This window comes from Crassostrea angulata, chromosome 2, assembly GCF_025612915.1.
Source record: "Crassostrea angulata isolate pt1a10 chromosome 2, ASM2561291v2, whole genome shotgun sequence".
In the NCBI taxonomy this organism is placed as follows: Eukaryota; Metazoa; Mollusca; class Bivalvia; order Ostreida; family Ostreidae; genus Magallana; species Magallana angulata.
Window position 1 is genome coordinate 7,820,754 of NC_069112.1, and position 23,530 is coordinate 7,844,283.

General features: G+C 31.2%; 1 protein-coding gene and 1 pseudogene across 1 annotated transcript in view; both read left to right on the forward strand.

Moving 5' to 3' along the window:
- The first annotated feature begins 2,222 nt into the window (after window positions 1-2,222).
- LOC128171932 (transient receptor potential cation channel subfamily M member 2-like) lies at window positions 2,223-16,089 on the forward strand (annotated as a pseudogene).
- Window positions 16,090-20,321: 4,232 nt separating this feature from the next.
- The window catches only part of LOC128173859 (uncharacterized), a 32,000-nt gene continuing 28,791 nt past the window's right edge, over window positions 20,322-23,530 (forward strand). The window contains exons 1-3 of the mRNA XM_052839542.1: window positions 20,322-20,664; window positions 21,179-21,377; window positions 22,576-22,736. Coding sequence (XP_052695502.1) covers window positions 21,179-21,377; window positions 22,576-22,736 — 360 coding nt within the window. The 5' untranslated portion in view covers window positions 20,322-20,664. The remainder of the gene's footprint in view (window positions 20,665-21,178; window positions 21,378-22,575; window positions 22,737-23,530) is intronic.

Below are 23,530 nucleotides of genomic sequence, written 5' to 3' on the forward strand. Positions count from 1 at the left end.
ATACTTTAAAAAAAAAATCCTTTAAACATCATTTTCAATCCCTGTTAAAAGTACAACAATTACATTTCGCCAATTACCCAACAATGCAATCGCACTCCTAATATATAACAGCCATAATTTTATTTTATTCAAAAATTTATTATTCTTATGCATATAGTTATACTGGTAATCTGTTGAAATTGCAAAATGTCTTATTAGAACTTAATAAGAAAGGCATCGACATTAGCTGACATTTTAAAAAAAATATATAAAAAAGACTATATATATAAATGGTCAAAAGAATCGATCCAAATAATTGAGACAATTTGGTAAATAATAATGACAATAAGTATAAAAAATACATTCAAATACAGTCAGCATTCAAACTATCATTATTCGATTTCCGTATTCTAATGGGTTATTTTTACCTATTTCTACACCGGCATTAAAAAGATTGTATTAATTGCTAGCACATTTTCGATAAGTGCAATGCATTCATACGCGATTTAGTTTAAATCATTGATTCTTTTATCTGGTGTATCATGTATTGCTATACATATACTAATCAGCCCGTGGCAAACTACCTTCAGATGATCATATAGATAGTCTTAATCATGTCATTGCCCATATGGGTACGAAAAAGCTATACTTAGGGAATTGAGTGTTCGACTTGTTCATAGTTTGATATGAATGCAGTTGCTGCATAAAACCCACTATAACTTAATACAATGACATGCTATTGTATAAAATATAGCAGAGTCAGCAGTTACATCTAATTATATAATGTACTTTGTATATCACATCGTTACCAAGGCGATCGTTGATGCCTACAAACCGTTTATTTGCATTGCTGTGAATTCTTCTTTATCTAAGTAAAACTTTTAAACTTTTTATGTTGACTCACTGTTCAGATAAATACGAATTACAATTTAAAAAATTGGTTTGAATTTGTGATTATATGACGCATTGTTAGGTCAACTAAGTCACTCATGTGATTTAGTGCCATTGGTTTTCGTCCGTCGTCGTGCCATGTGTCTCGTCGATTTTCTTCTTCAAAGCTACAAGACAAATTCTTTCCTTTCAGGTTTGAAGCATATCTAAGAAAAGATAAATCTAAATTGTAAAATGTATGACCTTATGTAAGAAATATTAGTTCATATAGCTCCTTTAGGTTGGTCACGATGCACGGTGTTGAACCATTTGTGGACCACTTCCTGGTTACGGGATATGGGCTCTGTGCATTAATCCTCACGAATAAGCAAAAACCCACAATTCACGAAAATTGGCCCCACGTATTTAAATGAATCCACAGTAAAAGTGAGTTGATGAATATCTCTCTGCAACAATGTGGCTTATTGAATTCAGTAAGTTACGTTCACACCTTAAAACATTGGATTTTTGTTGAAAACACGCGAGAGAATAGTCACCATTGGAATCTAGAGTTATGTAAAGATATGTAAAGGAAACATGAACTGACGTTCGAACATTTGGAATATTTACTTAGATTACACATAAACCAAGTACTTTAATTTTTTGACAAGTCAAAAACATTAAAGTCCCGCAAAGATCTTTTGTAGAGTGACAAAGCTAATTATTTATGATAAAGGAAACAAAAAAATTAACGTAGTCAATCATTTTTACCCCCATTATTGAAAACATACTGGATAAGTCCCAAAACAATCTTTTATAAGGTATTGTGATTCCTTTCGTATGTCATAACAACAACAACAACAACAACAAAACGCTCGGTAAGAAACAACTGTTCATGTAAATCAATCCGTGTCTCCCTGAATTCTTTTTTAAAATAGAAATTTCTATCTTGACATGTGTCAAGCATTTTTAACTGTGTAGATAGATCAAATTTGTCTTGTTTTGTATATAGGTGTATGCAGATTGTTAAACAGTTTGAAATTAACCAATTTCATGTTTCTACAAGTTGTAGGTATATTCAGCTCTCTTGCGAATCAATAAATGAATAGTGTCTACTGAAACTTAACTCCGAATACGATAATAGCAAAAAGCGGGATTCGTTTGGTAATCTTTTTATTCTGAAGTCCATTATGTTCTCGGAATAAATCTTTTTATAATCGTTATTTAAATCCAAAATATTGTTGAATAGACGTTAAGTGATGACGAGTTTTCACAGTCTAATTCGACCTTCCAATCTTATTTACTGGCAACCTGCTTTAAAACCTTTTAATTTCATGTATTTAATATTGCACGCATATCATTCAATTTAAAGGGTAAAAGAGAGGTTTAGATTGCAGTTGCATTCTTTTTTAAACGGATTCTTGGAAACGTATTTATTCGTTTTGAAGGGAGAGTGAAGGTAATGATTGATTCCTAATGCTTTGGATTTCAAGGTAGATATATTTTCCTTATATCACGATATCACATATTTATGAGGGGACTAGTGGAATGATAATACTTTTTTTGTTATTTTTGTAATTGGGCGTCAATAAAATCATTTTCAGATCAATCCTATTGGAACTCTATTTCACTCTCTTGTTTCGTTTTGTAAATGCAAGAGAAATAATAGTTATTTTTTTTTACAAATACTAGTATTGATTGTTTTTTGTAAAGGAAAATTTTTAATTGTGACCTTTGAAAAAAGACTAAATATTGGAAATTTAGCAAAACCACATATATATAAAATACTTCTTACTCTTTCATTTGGAATAAACTAGTTAAAAAAAACATACTATTTTTGAAGACTATTTTATAGGTGTATGTACCTAAGTAACGAAATTAGGCAGGTATTCACCTAAAGTGTTGTTGGACGATTTGAAATCAACAATCCTATTTAAAGTTTAAGTCAATATTATCGTTTATCGTTGACATCGAATATATATTCATAGATGGATGCAAATGACCTTAAATTCACATGGAACGAAATCACACAGGGTGTGACAACTACCAACAGTACGTCCGATGATGGGAACACCAGCCCTACCATGGTGTTCTCTGTGATCGGGGACTCCGACAGTTTCGTACCCAGACCCTGGCCAAAGACAGTGTTTCAGACAGCTCTCATAGAGGCGGCGAAAAGTGGCGGAGGTAGGTCTTTGTCGTTAGATTCAGAACATTAGGTTATGCGAGAAAAAATGACAAATTGTATGAAGATAATTGTTTGGTTTCAGAAGGTTTCTTTTTGAACCAACGTTATGATGCTTTGACAGATACGAAGTTTTTATTATATCACGAAAGAAATTATTGCTGTGTCAGCTTGTTTATTTTAATTATGACTATACTTTAATTACTGCAAAGCGTATTCAATTTTCCCCTTTTTACACGCCATTGATGTGTTTATAAGATAAAAAAAAAGAGAGGACTGTATCTTTGGTTGTCCTTTCCTTGTACATAGTGCATTAGATGTCTCCCTGTTAAAATGATGATATTTATATTCAGTGTATATTTCCCATGTATGTTTGCATTTGGCGACGTTCAATTTCCTATAATTACACTCAGTGTATATTTGCTCTTATGTTTCCATTGAAAATCTGCGAAGTTCAATTTTCTATGAATACACTTTCCTAATCCATACGCCATGACCACAAATATAAACGTCTTTACGTGTTTTGAGTATATTTATTTCTGTAAAATTAAACTTTTAACCTTACGTAACCAATTTGATATGTATTTTCGAAAAAAAATAATCATTAGATTATATTTACTTCTTAAAAAAAAATTGTTCTCTACAAAGTTTTTGGCACTATATCCTTAGTCGAGGAAGCAAACTAAATACATGTTAATATGACTGTTTCATGTATGTTTCATATCCCTGACCGAGAGCATATACAGCGTCAATACACCACACATATTTCATGGAAATAGACATCAGTATGAATATAAATATAAGCATTGGTTGATTATTTTTGGATGTCGTCGGTCCTGTTACAATCAAAGCGGTGCAGACAACGCGAGATATTCAATTTGTCTGCACCGCTTGGTGTGTTGTAGGACCGACGACATCCAAAAATATGCATGCAATGCTTAAATATACACTCAATTACCACTTTTGAAGACAAAATAAAAACGAATTTTCGAAGTGCATTCCCACATTGGGGTGAGTTTATCAAAAGGAAAGGTTTATTTATCATTCATTCCTTTCTGCATTGAGCATGTCAATACTCATTGAGTATGTCAACTCTGACAATCCATGCTGAACTAGATATTCACAATTACAATAGTCAATACGCTGTCGGCTGTCATCAGGTTCAAAATAAGTGTGCACGTTTGATTTTTTTAGAAACCTGGATTTTGTACAATGGAAAGAAACACGGACTATCCAAAGTTGTAAGAGAGGCCTACAAAAACTACGAGGATATTGAATTTAAAACCAGGGCTGCTAAAAATAAAATCAGTGATCCAGACCGACATGTCAAACTCGTTAATATTGCAGGAAAAGAGGTAAAAATATTACGTAACTGAATTAATTAAATGCGATATGTTTACGATAATGACAACGATTATGGCTATCTAATGTTTGAACATTAAATCGCAGCAGCGGTATGCTTTCCTTTTAAAATACGAGTTTCACGTTTCAAGAAAATCTTGATATTCTTCTGCGTCAATTTCTTTACCAAATCAACTACATTTACGATTCATAACACAAGGAAAAATTAAAACTGAAAGCATATGAAAGCAAAGCCCCGATAATATGATCTTAAATAATTATATATGTTGATTATACGTTGTACGTGGTATGAATGTTTGAGTAATGAGTTCTAAGTAAAATTCCGAATCTTTGAAATGGTAACGTTTATTTCATAAAATGTGATTTTCTAAAGATTATATACATTCTAAAAGTGTTTTATATAATGATTATATAATCTGAAAGCATATGAAAGCAAGGCCCCGATAATATGATCTTAAATAATTATATATGTTGATTATACGTTGTACGTGGTATGAATGTTTGAGTAATGAGTTCTTAGTAAAATTCCGAATCTTTGAAATGGTAACGTTTATTTCATAAAATGTGATTTTCTAAAGATTATATACATTCTAAAAGTGTTTTATATAATGATTATATAATCGTACAATTTCACGGTATACTAAGTTTTCAATTTTTGACGGGTGATTGTGTTGGCCTTACAATTTTAACGACGAAGGTAAATTATGACTTATTTGCATGTTTTTTTTTTTTGTTTTTCTGCGATACGCTGAATATACATTGGATATCTTAAACAACTAGGCACTCAATAAATTTTTCAGGTATCTCAAAACACTTCAGAAAAAACCACGGAATTCAAAACTACACTAGGGGAAGGGCAGGAATTTCTGTTAGACTTTGAAAAATTCGTGTCTGAACAAGACGTGTCCTTCTTTAGTCAGCAAATGGACACCAGTACGCATGCGTATATTCTTATATGATCCATGTTTATACAATTAAAATAGTTCACTATAATTATGTACATGTTTTGAGAATAAAGATTAAAATATAAGGCTAGTATATGCATATTAAAACACAACTAACACCTATCGTACTTTATTTACAAATTTACTCTATTGATTTTTAATACATTTAGGGTCAAGTTGACCAAGAAATAATGAAACCTCATCGTGTATTCAATAATGTGAAGAAACAGGAACTATTAAACTTAAATATGATTTTTTCCTAATTTTTGGGACCCAGGATTGTTTTTATTTGCAATAGCTACTAAGAAATGGTGTTTCAAGTGACAAATAATTGTAGAAATGCCGGTTCCCATAGCAATCATCGTCTGTGAGGGAGACATCGAGACGATAGCTCATATTTCAAAGGCTCTCCAACACAAACTCCCAGTTATCATCATGAAAGGATCAGGAATGGCCGCAGACTTAGTTGTCGACTATCTAGAAAAGTATTATTGTTGATCAATTTAAAATTGTTAGATAACATACATGTATGTCAAACGTCGGAAAAGATAATATTTTTTTTAAAACTGTATGTTCCAGATATATGGCATATTCATGTATTGCATATATAACTTGTATTACAATATTTTAGCTTTTTGAAATATAAATATAGCACCGAATATATGAATAAATCAAAAGTGTTTAAATACTTATGGATAAGTTAAGAAAGGGAAAAAATATACATGGTTCTAAGTTATTCATTGATTTTTTTCGTTTTTAGCAAAAATTCACTTCGAAAGAAAGCCAGCATTTTATTGGGTATTCGATTTGATGACACCACATATCAGGAGTTGAAAAAACATTTGAAAAGCATTGATAAAGCTAAAGACTTGGTAAGTGGTGTATTCATAATTAACAGTTTAATTATAGTCTTTAGAGATAACAATATTTTGATAATTAGTTCATTGGACCGTTGAAAGAGAATTTGAACCTAGATTTACAAATGAAAGTAAACACGAACCAAAAAGCATAATTTTATGGCTTACGTAAGCTTTTTTCACGTTATCAAGTATGTAAGTATCTTTAATTCTTAAGATCCAAAATTGGTGACAAAAATGTCTTTTTATCTGCAACCCTTTAAAGATATGTAATTGTGTCGAATGATGTCTATGACTTTGTAAAAAACTAAACTTAGATGTGAACAGTTTCCTTTTTCCCATATTATAAATGCTTAAAGTAAAACACGATTTTTTTCTGTCTTCCAGGTCGGAGTATTTGACCTTGAAAGAGATGACCCCTTAATGCTGTCAAACATTGTAGGGGAGACAGTAGTCAGTTGCTGGTCAATAGAGAGTACTCTCCAATCATACACAAACGGTGAGTTATAAACAGTTATCATCTCACTTTAGAAAAGCACTTGTTTCTTCATACACAAAAAAGATTTGCCTTGGTAAATTCTTTTTATAAAACATTATTCTATATACATGTATTCACATTTTAGAGGGTGTTAAGATACCAAAACATGACAAATCAAGTTTCCATTCAGACGTCTCTCACACAGAAGTGAATGAAAACACAAACAAGGGTTCATCGCTGGCTTGGAAACTTCTGCGTCGAAATTTCGTCAGCCCCGAGGAAAAGATCATATATCAAGTTCTTGAAGGTTTTAAGGAGTCTAAGCCATATGTCTTGAATCCAAAATACTCTACCCCTACGTCCCTGCCGTTGTACTTTTATTTCGGATATCAGCTTTTACAAGAACTAGAACTGATAGAAGAATGTGGACCCGTATGTTTTTGACTATACATTTAAAATTAAATTTCTCAAAATAGATCAGTTATGTTGTTAGTAGATTTATATCCTACATATATTTGGTTCAATGATTCATATGTAGTTTTAAAATATTTTAATTTTTTTATAATGAAGTGCTTGCATAACGTCATCTTATTTATTACTTTATACATTTGGATGCAGGTACTTCTGTTGGAGGCATTGAAGGCGAACAGATGCGATTACGTGAGGGTTTTGTTGGATCGAGGAGTTCATCTAAAGATGATTAATTTACCAGAACTTTATGAACAGGTCAATGTTTGTACTATAATTGAATTTCTGATGCATTTTTTCAAATTCTGATATATTTTCTTGGTTTTATTTTTTCTTCTAGACCGTTTCCTGCCAGAAATGTAAGTTCAAAAGAAAAGATTGTCTTCACATGCAGTGGATATTAAAGGTATGTTAATGCGTTTTTAAACAACATTGTAAAACATTAAAAAAAAAACAAGAGAAAAATAATTGACATTTTTTTCCTTCAAGTTTTGCTTTAATTTGCTCATTAAGGGTGTTGTTTACTCAGGGTTTGAGTTCTCAAATTCGGATTGTTATTAAGTTCAATGTAATGAGTAAAATTTGTTCTAAACCAAAAAAGTATTAATAAAATGAATTATTATTGACAAAACATTTGATATTTTTACGTTATTACGTAATTAGGCTCAAACAAAAATAGACTTTAAGCCAAACAGAGGAAATTCGGAATAAATTTAGCAGATTTTGTTTTCCACTAAAACATTTTTGGCAGTACTCTAATATTGAAAGTTAAGATTATATATTTTAGTCTATATAATTTTTCATATTTTCAGCTGGTTTTACTTCACTTATTCGTTAAAATAATTGTATGGCACGAATTGTGAAAATATTAAAAAATGCTTAAAAACGATAAAAGACACCATATCTCAAAATTTTGATCATTGACCTCATATAAATTATATGCCAACAGAATAAGGTCAATATAAGTAGTTTAATACCATATATGTTTTTGTATTATCATCATTCAATTTTTTGTAAACTTAGATCAAAAATGGGTAGGAATTTGAAAACTGATAGAGGAAATTCGAACTGGAATATTTTTTTCAAATTGTAGCTGAAATCTTAATGTTTTGTACCTATTTAGTGCCACTGCCATTCATAAAATGTACTTAATTTTTTAAAGTGTTTTATTATTTGAAAAATATTTACAATTAAGAAAATTTCAATTGTAGTGTAAAATTTTATCGGATTTTCCTTGATTTTTCAAAAAATATTCAATGGCCATTTACTCAAAAAGTAGGTCATTGACCTACTTTTTTGAAAGTGAAAAATAACACTACAATCAAAGGTCTATAACATACAATAGATGGGGTTTCATTATCATCAGTGGAATTTTTTTTCATTCTGAGTAAACGTCATCCTTAATCGGACAAATTCAACTTTTGCATATGAAGTTCATAATAAAAGTCTTATTTAGTCAAGAATGCCTTAACAGATCATTGTATTATTCAGCAAATACAGGAGAAACAAGCAAAGAAACTCTGCCATGAATACAGATCTATGATGAAGAAAAGAATAAAGCACGGCAATGCAAAATATATTGTAGAAGAGCTTTAAGAATTATCAGTTTCTGTAGCAGATGCAGCAACGGGGTTATGTCGAAAACTGTTGCGATACAAAGGTACAACTGACTATCTTGCTAAAGTATAAAACGCGATTGCTGAAAATGACATCTGATGTATGATGTTGATTATCGATTGTCATCTTGATTGACGCTGAACATTTAATTACAGGAATTTTAAACACTATTAAAGTATTTTAGATAACGTTATTTATATTTTGTTTATATATAATTTCAAATTTCATATTTGTAGTTAAAATCGTTATTTATCTATATTTCTTATAGAATATAGCACTGACGAATTCTCAGAAAAAGAAAAGACACCAACAATTTACGTAAACCTTAAAGATACGACCATTTCTGACATTTTACTCTGGGCAATTTTTGCAAATCGAAAGGAATTGGCAGAAATATGTTGGCTCAGAGGCGACAACCATCTACGTAATTTTATGTACATTTACTTAAGCTATTAAAATAGTTGTGATAAAAGCAGATTGCGTGCTTTTCGAGTATTCAATAAGAAATTATTAACTTTAATTGGGCATAATCTGCATGATTTAAATGAAGAAAATGTATACTATTTGTTTGTTTATTTAATACCTTAAACAGATGTTTGGGACACCTTTTCTTTCAACACTATTATTGGGTCCTCGTTAGTAACTGTGATACTATTTCATCACTGGTTAATCTAATATTCAGTATCAGTTTTTGTGTATTTGTAGTGACTGGACTAGTATGTTCGGCAATTCTTCGAAAACTTTCAAAAAAAGCCAGCAATGTCAAGGAGCAAATCTTATCCATTGATTTGGAGGAACATTCAAAGTAAGAGGATACAAAATAACTTAACTAAGTACTGTTATAAAAGATAACCTGCAACCGCATTTTCTCTTTTATACAATACCTTAGAATTCCCTGTTTTAATTTGGTTTTAGTTAAGAGGTATCTGTCGTAATATGTCGTAATATGAGCATTTTGTTAATATTATCGTAAAAAGCAGTGTTTCTAAGGTAAATAAAATTGTCTAAGTGATGAAGCATACTAAAGTATCGAATGGGCCTTAGAGTAGAGAAGAATAATTCCCCTAATGGTTAAGACCGTGTGAGTGATTTCAGTGGGCATTTGCATTATTATTTGATCAGACAGTCAACAGGGGCGGGTGATAGAGACATACGTCAGCATCTTCAACATAGTGATAAGCAAAACCAAAAAAAGAAGGACAACAATAACTGTGATGATATTTGATAGGTAGAAGACATACAAGTATTGGGCCAAACGGCTTACACATGTTGTGTTGATTATATGACATGTTACACGTAATTATACACAAGGATAGTTTTTGTTAGAAAACTTTATGTATGCCTTGTATTATAAAAATTGCCTTTTACATTCTCTTTGACGGAATAAACTGTTACGATATGTAATTATCAAATCTTTGAAGAAATGCAAATGCAATTTTAATCATTTAAATGCAAAAAAAGTCTAGAAATCAGTAAGAAAATTCTTCCCAAAATAATCAACAAATCGGACCGTACAATTTACTTGTTCTGGTCGTGGTTATCTTTTTATATTATAAGTACAATAGTATCGTAAAAATAATAAATCAAGATGTAATAATCATGAATGAATAAACACAATGTATTGACTAACGTATTCTGTAGATTGTTCGAAGAACGGTGCATTAGCATAATGGACAGTATGTACCAAGAAGATTCACAACACGCGATAGATTTGATGGATGACGAGGCAGTAGTTTGGGGAATTCACTCGAGCCCATTAACCTTTGCTTACGAGAATTTCATGTATGACGTGGTGGCTCACACGTGCTCTCAAAAATATATAAACATCAAGTGGTACAACAACTTGGCTCCTGACCTAGTGCCTTTTTTACAGGTGGATACAACCAGAATAAGTATCATAACCATAACACCCCACTCGCCCCCCCCCTCCAAAAAAAAAATCTTCAAATTAATCGATGTTCACCGAAAAATATTGTTTTCAAATTTGCAATATCAATACTGTTTTTATACAACATTGAATAGGTATGGAACAATTAATTAATTAAGTGTTAGTAGTGTTCGAATTTCTATGGGTTATGTTATTTTGATTCAGTGAATAAAGTCTTAATAATGAAATATAATGACGATTTCATAATGTCATGTATTTTATATCTAATAGCATACTTCATTGTGTATTGCAAATTCACATTCATTTCTCTTACCGTATATTAGGATCATAAAATTTATATATCAATACCAAAATATATGAATTTCTATACATTAGATAGTATTTTTCTTTTTTGTTGTTTTTATTTTAGTCTGCCATTAGAAAGCCGAAAAACTTCGTCACTGCTCCACTTACGAAATACATCTTTAATTATGTAAGAAGTAACATTTAAAAAAAGAATGTCTTACGATACATTTGTTATACATGGTGTGTTCACGTAAATAGAATTTACTTTCAAATATTTCAGATGGTGTTTTTGACAGTCTTGGTAATGTACAGCTCATTCGTACTGACAAGTATTGAAAAGAATTATTCTGAAGTATTCCTCGCAAGAGTGTTTGAATATTTTGTATACCTCTGGGGATTAGGGGATTTGATTGAAGAAACCATCAGCTGTTTTGTAAATATTTTCCGATCATTTAAATCCATTTAGTAATAACTATCATCAACATAAATACCTGTAAAATGGAGTTATGTATATTTGGAACATATCTTAGTTTACCTATTGTGGACCCAAGCTCAATTTATGTCAGCAATTAAACATGTATATGTTACAGGATGAGTCCATTTATCATTGAAATCTTAATAATTGTGACGAACATTTTCCTTAAAAGAGCAAAGAAAATATATTCAATAAAAGATAAATCACTGCATTACTGAACCTAACAATTATTCATCGAATTCCAGAAAATCTTAAGTATTAAAGATATAGATAGACATTTTAACTTTATTTTTCATCATCAAAGTAAATACAAAAATAGACAAAATACAGCTGATAAAATTATTTGGTGTAAAAAGTTGTTTACTTCATTTGTTTCATTACAAAACATAGGTAAAAAACATTATATATTATAAGTATATATATATATATATATATATATATATATATATATATATATATATATATATATATATATATATATATATATATAAACTTATCATAAAACGTAGAAGTATGTACTATCTCATTTATAATCTCTATTCACAAATTAAAATAGGGCTGTCTAGAGGCTAGAGGTCGCTCCCACAGAGGTTACTATTCACGAATGAAGAGATATCTGTATGACTTCTGGAATGGGGTTGACTTACTTTCCTATGCATTGCTTATTGTGGCGCTGTTTGTACGTCACGTGCATCAATCTAAACCCTTTACTGACGCAAGACGCATATATGCTCTCTCCCTGTTGGTCATGTACTTGAGGTTTTTGGAAGTTTTTCTAATCCATAGAAAATTGGGACCCACGCTAATTATGATCAAGGAGATGGTATGCGTTTTATATTGCATTACTATATTATTTTATCTTTTTCAAATTTGTTTGATAAAAAAGGATTATACCTTATGTAAACTTACAGATAGGGTTTTATTTTACATTATTATCTCTTTGTTTATATTCATTTATAATAGATGTTGTGACGCACCAGAAAATATTTTTTCTTTATGATCAATACAAAAATAATGCTCTCAAATAAGTTTTCAATAAAAAAAAATGTTCAAATATGTATGTGAAACTTTAGAAATGTATCTTGCTAACAACTTTGTTTAAATTTAAAATGATTTGATATTTAGTTCACAACCGATTATTTTCGATGAACTTTGACTATAGATCACGCATCAAAAGTCATTTCCAAGTAATATGTCTTTTTTTCTTACTTTAAAATCAAGGGATTTGTTCACTTCTTTTTCACAGTTGTATGAGTTACCGTTGCGCCGCCTTAAACGCTGACATCGTCATTTTATCACGATTTCACTTCAAATTATAAAAAAAGAGCCATAAAACCCTTAAAAATCTTGTTATAACCGATCTATTTTTTTTTTTACAATTAATAGAATAATCAAACAAATTTCAATTCTTTTTCATCTCTACTTTTTGGAGAAAAAAACTTGTTCTTGCAATGTTTGTTTCTCTTTGATATTTCGTTTTTAACATTGCGCCGCATGTCGAATTACTGTTCAAGTATTCGTTCATTGAATTGAATTAATTTAATCTCTCACTATATTTGGTACCAAAACATAATTTTGATGCAAAAAAAACTGAATTTTTTTTGCACAAGTTCATCTTCCTGTGTCATCATTTTGCTGAATAACACCACTTGTCTATGCAATCGTACGACGACCCTGTAATATGTATAAGTAGCATGGAGAAATTGTCTGCAATGTAAAGCCTAATTATATCAGGTGCATTCAAAACACAGCTCGTCTTGATCCATTAAGGTATTGGAATTACCTTTATTGTCAGCTCTGAATATGTGATCTATATCTGTCTTTCTGTAGGACATTCATAACAACAACTCAATACCCATTGAATAATGACAATAAAATAATGACAGGTACGATCCTTTGTAACACGTATTTCACTTAAAACACTGAAGATTGCTGAATAAAATCATTCATAAATTGTGTTTTTCAAGCTGAAAGATCTTCTGAGGTTCCTCTTTATTGCCGTATTTGTGGTGTTGGGAGTAGGTATATATTACCACACCAACCTATGGCCTGACTACGAAGCAATGTGGGACGGGGGCTGGCAAAACTGGAGAATATGGACAATTCTATACTACCCATACTGGCAACTGTATGCAGAAATAAACCTCGATCATCTTGATGGTTAGCTTCTTTTTCTCTATATATCCTGATATTCACCTTTTGAAAAACGCTTTTGATGAAAAAAAAGGTCGGAAAGCTGACATGAACAAATAAAGTTGTTGCTCTGAGCTCTTTTGCACACATTTGTATCGTGTGGTTTGGCTACTAGGATCCTAAATAAATGAAAATGTTTAAGATAATTTTAAAATAAATACAAAATTATTAATGTACTCAAAGAAAATGTACTTTTAAATCCTTTAATAATATTGTTTGTTCTCAAAATACGGTGAAGCTTAAAGTTCAGCCTTTGAGCGAATATATGCATTATGAAAAATAGAAATGACCTACAGAAATCAATGAAACTTAAACAAAATGTTACTTGAATTTTTTAGGTAGTAATGAAAGCAATTGTACTAGTGTGACTTCAGCAGATTCCTCGAAATGTCCACGGGAAGATTGGACGGTTCAGGCAATAGCAGCGATCTACATGTTATTTTCAAATTTCCTGTTGGTGAATCTTGTCATCGCCATGTTTAGGTTTGGGATTTATCGGGCAATTTTAATACATTGTTGCAGTTACAATGCTTTCATAATGCATTATTTGGTTAAATGTTTCATTTACAGCAAATCTAGCGTGAATAGTATATTTGTTATAAGTATACAATATATGTGGATTTCTATTAACATGACACAAATTAAATTTCGTGTATAAAAGAGCAAAATATCTGAGAGTGTTTAAATTTTTCCCCAATACTTAAGAACTTGCTGATCTCAAATACGTATGTACATTCGTTCCCGTTTTACAGCAGTTAAAACCGTTAAAGGAAATGTAACTACAATACTTATCCGTGCAATATAAACGTCGTTTAAAGATAGAAACCTGGAATTAACTACTAAGATTTTAGCTTAGAGAAAAAAAAATATAATGGGAAATATGTTTATTCATGCATTTATCTAAATTGATGGCGAATTTCAAATATGTTTTGAGTTATGGTTTTTTACACATGGTTTCAGCTACACATTTGAGAGGGTACAGGAGAACTCGGAAAAGCTGTGGAGATTTGAGAGATACACCGTCATCAATGACTACGACTGGAGGATTCCCTCTCCTATTAACCTTGTCTTTCTTCCATACCGCTTGTTTCGCTATTTAGCGAAACATGATTGTTGTTCACCACACTGTAAACGTACGCACTGCGATCTGTTTTTATGGCATTTTAATTTAATGTTGTTATTCTTTAAGATTTTATGAATGCATTTTTAAAGATTTCTTTTGTTATAAAGCAATTAGATTAATCATTCAATTGTTTGGAGTCTGCATCGGTTAATTCGTGTTTCGATATCATAAAGTGTTGGACCTACCGCTTATTAAAACAACAACAATTGTCATTAAAGTTATAAAATGAATCAGTCTGTATTTTAGAAATTAGCATCTTGGAACAAAAGAAGAAGGAAAAGAGAAAAAGAGAGAAAAACGAAGCATATCAGAGGAGTCTTCAAAAAATAACAGCACTTAGAAACCACAGTAAACTATGATCAATTTCACAAGGACACCATGAAACATACTTACCCTTTAATAGGGTATAAACATTAAAGTAACTGAAGCATAAAGGATGAAAGGATTATAAAAATCAATGTTTATTGCCAATACAAATTTATTTGTTTGCTTTTCTTTACTCTATGTCCGTCCAGTGAGAATTTATGTTCGGCTACTTGGCCGGCGCTTCGCCTACTCATTTAGATATTTCATAATTTTTAATACCGACACTGCGTTTTGTAAGGTCTAACACTATTTGGAGTAGTTGTCCTTTAATTAATTCTAAATTAGAGTAATTGCCCTTTGAATTGACCTTCGAGCTGAAAAAATGACACCGTCAAATTCCTCAAAACTATTCGGAGGAAAAGGAGAAAGCGTTAAAATTTGAAAAGCAACAAAACATTATAAGAAATCAACAGTGTAGTGAAGAAATAGTATTTAAAAGGTGCGATAAATAATTTTGAAGCATTTAGTTGAGTAAAACTGGACACGATGTAAGGCCGCTCATTGCTTGTTGTAAACATGTCTCACTTGATAGTCCTCAGGAAAACAAAACACTTATTTGGATCATTACTGATTGACTACAGAAATATATCGGGTAGATCAATTTCTAGGACGGCTCGGATTCGCCTCGTCGTCTACGATATTGAACAACCCGGTATATTTCCGTTGTCAGTGAGTAAGAAACCTAATAAGTAATACATATTTTTTTATTATATTGTTATGAATTGCTGTACATTTTATTATCTATTTTCATGTTAAAAATCTGTAGCTCTTCTGTTTTTATGTCGTAAGTAATAGATTAGTAGTAGTTGTAGTAAATGTGTGCATGTTGTTATGCATTGTTTTAAACATATCCTTATGTAATGCATGTCTAGCTGTTTAACAAAACTCATTGTAGACCATCGTCATACATATACATTGGAAATATGAAGTGTATCAAATTTCCTTTTAGTACTAGTAATGAACTCCATTTTAGATAAAAATAAATATCTGTTTTACAGCGAGGGTTGTTTTTGTTATCTTAATTCTTTGATCATAAAAAGAAATGAATCTATTAAAATACATTTTGTAGTATTTACCAAATATATACATAACAATCAAATTCATATGTGCATAAAAAATTTAATCACCTAAACACATACATTCCGAATTACTGTACTTCTAGACATTATTAAGACATAAAGTGCTACCCCGCTTTAAAGTCATGCAGGAGGTGATTTATTCTTAATACGAAATTCAGACGATTTATTTATAAACATATTAAGATATCAGCAGTGAACATTAATAAACATTCTATTTGTGTTGCGGATTATTTGCTGCTAGAAAACACATGCTCATAGAAATCTATTTCAGTGCCACTAACTGCTCTGAAATTTAAAAAAAAAACATGTTAGGTAAGATTGATTGAGCTGGAAAATTATAACAACAAAGTAACTGTACCATTCAGTCAAAATTCACACGAAGAAGAAACATGTCTGCCATTCAGTTAACTGAGTGTTAATTGAAAAATCGGGATAATGACTAAATGGCAGAGCTATGTCATTTAGTCACCTATTAGTTACATTTCAGTCATCTAGCTGTAAAATGACTGAATGGCAGAAACTTATTCAATGTTTGTACATTTTAATTTTTATAAGTGTTCAATCGCTATAATAATAGAAAAGGAAGAGTATTCCTATTGATCTAAGCTTTTATTTTGGACGATTGATAGTATGTTTTCTTGGGGCTCCAGAAGTGTTTTTAATGCAAAGGGAAATAGTTTAAATCCATCTCGGTAACAGGATACCTAACGAAGTATAAGACCGTATATCAGTTGAACAGTTCGGTCCTTTTTTCCAGATGTCGTATTGTTGAATCGCTGCCAGCAATGTATGAAATGTTGGTTCATATATATGGCTTCTTTATGTAGGTCACGGTGCACGTTGTTGACCCATTTGTAGACCACTTCCTTTTAACATATTATTGGCTACATGGATAATCTGATAAAGTTCCATACAAGTACAAAACGTTTGATCATTTGATTAGTTTTTAACTCTACTCTAACCCGATACCAGCACAGGGAATTGTTTTATCGTTGTTAAAGTATATAGTTGTTAATGAATCGAACGGACTTCAACACAAAAAAAGATCAAGGCTCAGGGGAAAAAAATAAGGAAACATTTTTGTCTTCAATCTATAGAATAAATTAACAGAGTACTTGTCAGTTTGACATTTTGTTGGCTTACCTGAACTTAAAATCTTAAGCGAGCATCTATTACCACATTTTGTATGTCGTCCGTCCGTCTGTCTGTAAACGTTTAACATTGTTTATCTCCTCCGGAATCAATTTCCTGAATTCTACCAAGCTTGACACAACACAACGTTGGGTAAATGGGATTTAAGATAAAATGAAAGAAAATACCTTATAATAAAAGCAAGTGATCAATAAATATTTATTAATTGTTGTCATTTTAAAAACTCTTTTCATGAATTTTTCAGCTAGAAAATAATAATCTGATGTGAAAGCATGATCAGGTACAGTTAATTTATGTTTGTTAAAATGATGATATCCGGGGGCAATGTGAAGAAGTATAACAATAATACATGGACATACTTCTAAAGCCCTCTTTCCAAAACATTTTCATTAAAACACCCCCCTCCCTACCCTTATAACTGCGTACAATTTCATTTTGATTCTTCTCCGAATCCAAGATATATAATCTAAAGGTTATGCATTGCGAGATATTATTTTTCATCCTACTAATGCTAACAAAGTTTGATGCATAACATATGCATATTGAAGCAATAAAAAATGTCTATACATGTCGGTAACTAGTTCACGGCATCATATTACCGTAATGTTATGTCTCTTTCTTCTTGAACATTTGACATATTTGTAAAGCCGTATATTTCAATATTATTCTCTGCCCACAGATTAAGTCCCATAAGGGAAACAAAATGCCATATTTGAATAGTGTATGGAGTTTCTTTGAAATCATTTTGTACTGGATATGTATTACCCATTCATCCTGTTTATTTCGAATCGATAAGGTAATTAAACAAAATCATAAATTCGCACCTGCAAATTAAACAGAGGCAGTAAATGGAAAATTTAAAAATAACACGAAGCCGGCAACCTCCCCGATCAAGGTTAGAACCACAATAGGAGCTCGGAGAGTTTATGTTGAGACATATACAGGCATAAAAGAAACAAAAACATTCCTCAGATTATTTAGAATATTAAGTTAGCTTCCTAAAATCCGTACGTTTTTGAAAATCCTTCAAACATCAAATTTAATCCCTGTTAAAAGTACAACAATTACATTTCGCCAATTACCCCACAGTGCAATCGCACTCCTATCATATAACAGCCATAATTTTTATTTTATTCAAAAATTTAATATTCTTATGCACATAGTTATGCTGGTAATCTGTCTTATTAGAACCTAATAAGAAAGGCATCGACTTTAGTTGACACCTTAAAAAATATATAAAAAGACTATTTAAATGGTCAAAAGAATCGATCCAAATAATTGAGACAATTTGGTAAAAAATAATGACAATAAGTAATATAAATACATTCAAATACAGTCGGCATTTAAACTATGATTGTTCGATTTCCGTATTCTAGTGGGTTATTTTTACCTATTTCTACACCGACATTAAACAGATTGTATTGATTTCTAGCACATATTCAATAAGTGCAATGCATTCATGCGAGATTTAGTTTTAATCTTTAATTCTTTTATCTGGTGTATCATATATTGCTATACATATACTAATCAGCCCGTGGCAAACTACCTTCAGATGGTCATATAGTTTTAGTGTATCATATAGATAGTTTTAATCATGTCACTGACCATATGGGTACGAAAAAGCTATACTTGAGGAAACGGGTGTTCGACCTCTTCATAGTTTGATATGAATCCAGTTGCTGCATAAAACCCGCTATAACTTTATACAATGGTATGCTATTGTATAGAATACATGTGTATAGCAGAGTCAGCAGTTACATCCAACTATATAATGTACTTTGTAAATCACATCGTTACCAAGGCGATCGTTGATGCCTACAAACCGTTTATTTGCATTGCTGTGAATTCTTCTTTATCTAAGTAAAACTTTTAATATTATCTTGAGTCACTGTTGAGATAAATAAGAATTACAATTTAAAAAATTGGTTTGAATTTGTGATTATATGACGCATTGTTAGGTCAACTAAGTCACTCATGTGATTTAGTGCCATTGGTTTTCGTCCGTCGTCGTGCCATGTGTCTCGTCGATTTTTTTCTTCAAAGCTACAAGACAAATTCTTTCCTTTCAGGTTTGAAGCATATCTAAGAAAAGATAAATCTAAATTGTAAAATGTATGACCTTATGTAAGAAATATTAGTTCATATAGCTCCTTTAGGTAGGTCACGATGCACGGTGTTGAACCATTTGTGGACCACTTCCTGGTTACGGGATATGGGCTCTGTGCATTAATCCTCACGAATAAGCAAAAACCCACAATTCACGAAAATTGGCCCCACGTATTTAAATGAATCCACAGTAAAAGTGAGTTGATGAATATCTCTCTGCAACAATGTGGCTTATTGAATTCAGTAAGTTACGTTCACACCTTAAAACATTGGATTTTTGTTGAAAACACGCGAGAGAATAGTCACCATTGGAATCTAGAGTTATGTAAAGATATGTAAAGGAAACATGAACTGACGTTCGAACATTTGGAATATTTACTTAGATTACACATAAACCAAGTACTTTAATTTTTTGACAAGTCAAAAACATTCAAGTCCCGCAAAGATCTTTTGTAGAGTGACAAAGCTAAATATTTATGATAAAGGAAACAAAAAAATTAACGTAGTCAATCATTTTTACCCCCATTATTGAAAACATACTGGATAAGTCCCAAAACAATCTTTTGTAAGGTATTTTGATCCCTTCCGTATGTCATAATAACAACAACAAAAAAAACGCTCGGTAAGAAACAACTGTTCATGTAAATCAATCCGTGTCTCCCTGAATTCTTTTTTAAAATAGAAATTTCTATCTTGACATGTGTCAAGCATTTTTAACTGTGTAGATAGATCAAATTTGTCTTGTTTTGTATATAGGTGTATGCAGATTGTTAAACAGTTTGAAATTAACCAATTTCATGTTTCTACAAGTTGTAGGTATATTCAGCTCTCTTGCGAATCAATAAATGAATAGTGTCTACTGAAACTTAACTCCGAATACGATAATAGCAAAAAGCGGGATTCGTTTGGTAATCTTTTTATTCTGATGTCCATTATGTTCTCGGAATAAATCTTTTTATAATCGTTATTTAAATCCAAAATATTGTTGAATAGACGTTAAGTGATGACGAGTTTTCACAGTCAAATTCGACCTTCCAATCTTATTTACTGGCAACCTGCTTTAGAACCTTTTAATTTCATGTATTTAATATTGCACGCATATCATTCAATTTAAAGGGTAAAAGAGAGGTTTAGATTGCAGTTGCATTCTTTTTTAAACGGATTCTTGGAAACTTATTTATTCGTTTTGAAGGGAGAGTGAAGGTAATGATTGATTCCTAATGCTTTGGATATCAAGGTAGATATATTTTCCTTATATCACGATATCACATATTTATGAGGGGACTAGAGGAATGATAATACTTTTTTTGTTATTTTTGTAATTGGGCGTCAATAAAATCATTTTCAGATCAATCCTATTGGAACTCTATTTCACTCTCTTGTTTCGTTTTGTAAATGCAAGAGAAATATGTTAATAATTACAAATAATAGTTTTGTTTTTTTTTTAAATATTAGTATTGATTGTTTTTTGTAAAGGAAAATTTTTAATTGTGACCTTTGAAAAAAGACTAAATATTAAAAATTTAGCAAAACCACATATATATAAAACACTTCTTACTCTTTCATTTGGAATAAACTAGTTTAAAAAACCATACTATTTTTGAAGACTATTTTATAGGTGTATGTACCTAAGTAACGAAATTAGGCAGGTATTTACCTAAAGTGTTGTTGGACGATTTGAAATCAACAATCCTATTTAAAGTTTAAGTCAATATTATCGTTTATCGTTGACATCGAATATATATTCATAGATGGATGCAAATGACCTTAAATTCACATGGAACGAAATCACACAGGGTGTGACAACTACCAACAGTACGTCCGATGATGGGAACACCAGCCCTACCATGGTGTTCTCTGTGATCGGGGACTCCGACAGTTTCGTACCCAGACCCTGGCCAAAGACAGTGTTTCAGACAGCTCTCATAGAGGCGGCGAAAAGTGGTGGAGGTAGGTCTTTGTCGTTAGATTCAGAACATTAGGTTATGCGAGAAAAAATGACAAATTGTATGAAGATAATTGTTTGGTTTCAGAAGGTTTCTTTTTGAACCAACGTTATAATGCTTTGACAGATACAGATTTTCCATTATATCACGAAAGAAACTATTGCTGTGTCAGCTTGTTTATTTTAATTATGACTATACTTTAATTACTGCAAAGCGTATTCAATTTCCCCCTTTTTACACGCCATTGATGTGTTTATAAGATAAAAAAAAAAAAGAGAGGACTGTATCTTTGGTTGTCCTTTCCTTGTACATAGTGCATTAGATGTCTCCCTGTTAAAATGATGATATATATATTCAGTGTATATATCCCATGTATGTTTGCATTTGGCGACGTTCAATTTCCTATAATTACACTAAGTGTATATTTGCTCTTATGTTTCCATTGGAAATCTGCGAAGTTCAATTTTCTATGAATACACTTTCCTAATCCATGCGCCATGAGCACAAATATAAACGTCTTTACGTGTTTTGAGTATATTTATTTCTGTAAGATTAAACTTTTAACCTTACGTAACCAATTTGATATGTATTGTCGAAAAAAAAAATAATCATTAGATTATATTTACTACTTTAAAAAAAAATTGTTCTCTACAAAGTTTCTGGCACTATATCCTTAGTCGAGGAAGCAAACTAAATACATGTTAATATGACTGTTTCATGTATGTTTCATATCCCTGACCGAGAGCATATACAGTGTCAATACACCACACATATTTCATCGAAATAGACATCAGTATGAATATAAATATAAGCATTGGTTGATTATTTTTGGATGTCGTCGGTCCTGTTACAATCAAAGCGGTGCAGACAACGCGAGATATTCAATTTGTCTGCACCGCTTGGTGTGTTGTAGGACCGACGACATCCAAAAATATGCATGCAATGCTTAAATATACACTCAATTACCACTTTTGAAGACAAAATAAAAACGAATTTTCGAAGTGCATTCCCACATTGGGGTGAGTTTATCAAAAGGAAAGGTTTATTTATCATTCATTCCTTTCTGCATTGAGCATGTCAATACTCATTGAGTATGTCAACTCTGACAATCCATGCTGAACTAGATATTCACAATTACAATAGTCAATACGCTGTCGGCTGTCATCAGGTTCAAAATAAGTGTGCACGTTTGATTTTTTTAGAAACCTGGATTTTGTACAATGGAAAGAAACACGGACTATCCAAAGTTGTAAGAGAGGCCTACAAAAACTACGAGGATATTGAATTTAAAACCAGGGCTGCTAAAAATAAAATCAGTGATCCAGACCGACATGTCAAACTCGTTAATATTGCAGGAAAAGAGGTAAAAATATTACGTAACTGAATTAATTAAATGCGATATGTTTACGATAATGACAACGATTATGGCTATCTAATGTTTGAACATTAAATCGCAGCAGCGGTATGCTTTCCTTTTAAAATACGAGTTTCACGTTTCAAGAAAATCTTGATATTCTTCTGCGTCAATTTCTTTACCAAATCAACTACATTTACGATTCATAACACAAGGAAAAATTAAAACTGAAAGCATATGAAAGCAAAGCCCCGATAATATGATCTTAAATAATTATATATGTTGATTATACGTTGTACGTGGTATGAATGTTTGAGTAATGAGTTCTAAGTAAAATTCCGAATCTTTGAAATGGTAACGTTTATTTCATAAAATGTGATTTTCTAAAGATTATATACATTCTAAAAGTGTTTTATATAATGATTATATAATCTGAAAGCATATGAAAGCAAGGCCCCGATAATATGATCTTAAATAATTATATATGTTGATTATACGTTGTACGTGGTATGAATGTTTGAGTAATGAGTTCTTAGTAAAATTCCGAATCTTTGAAATGGTAACGTTTATTTCATAAAATGTGATTTTCTAAAGATTATATACATTCTAAAAGTGTTTTATATAATGATTATATAATCGTACAATTTCACGGTATACTAAGTTTTCAATTTTTGACGGGTGATTGTGTTGGCCTTACAATTTTAACGACGAAGGTAAATTATGACTTATTTGCATGTTTTTTTTTTGTTTTTTCTGCGATACGCTGAATATACATTGGATATCTTAAACAACTAGGCACTCAA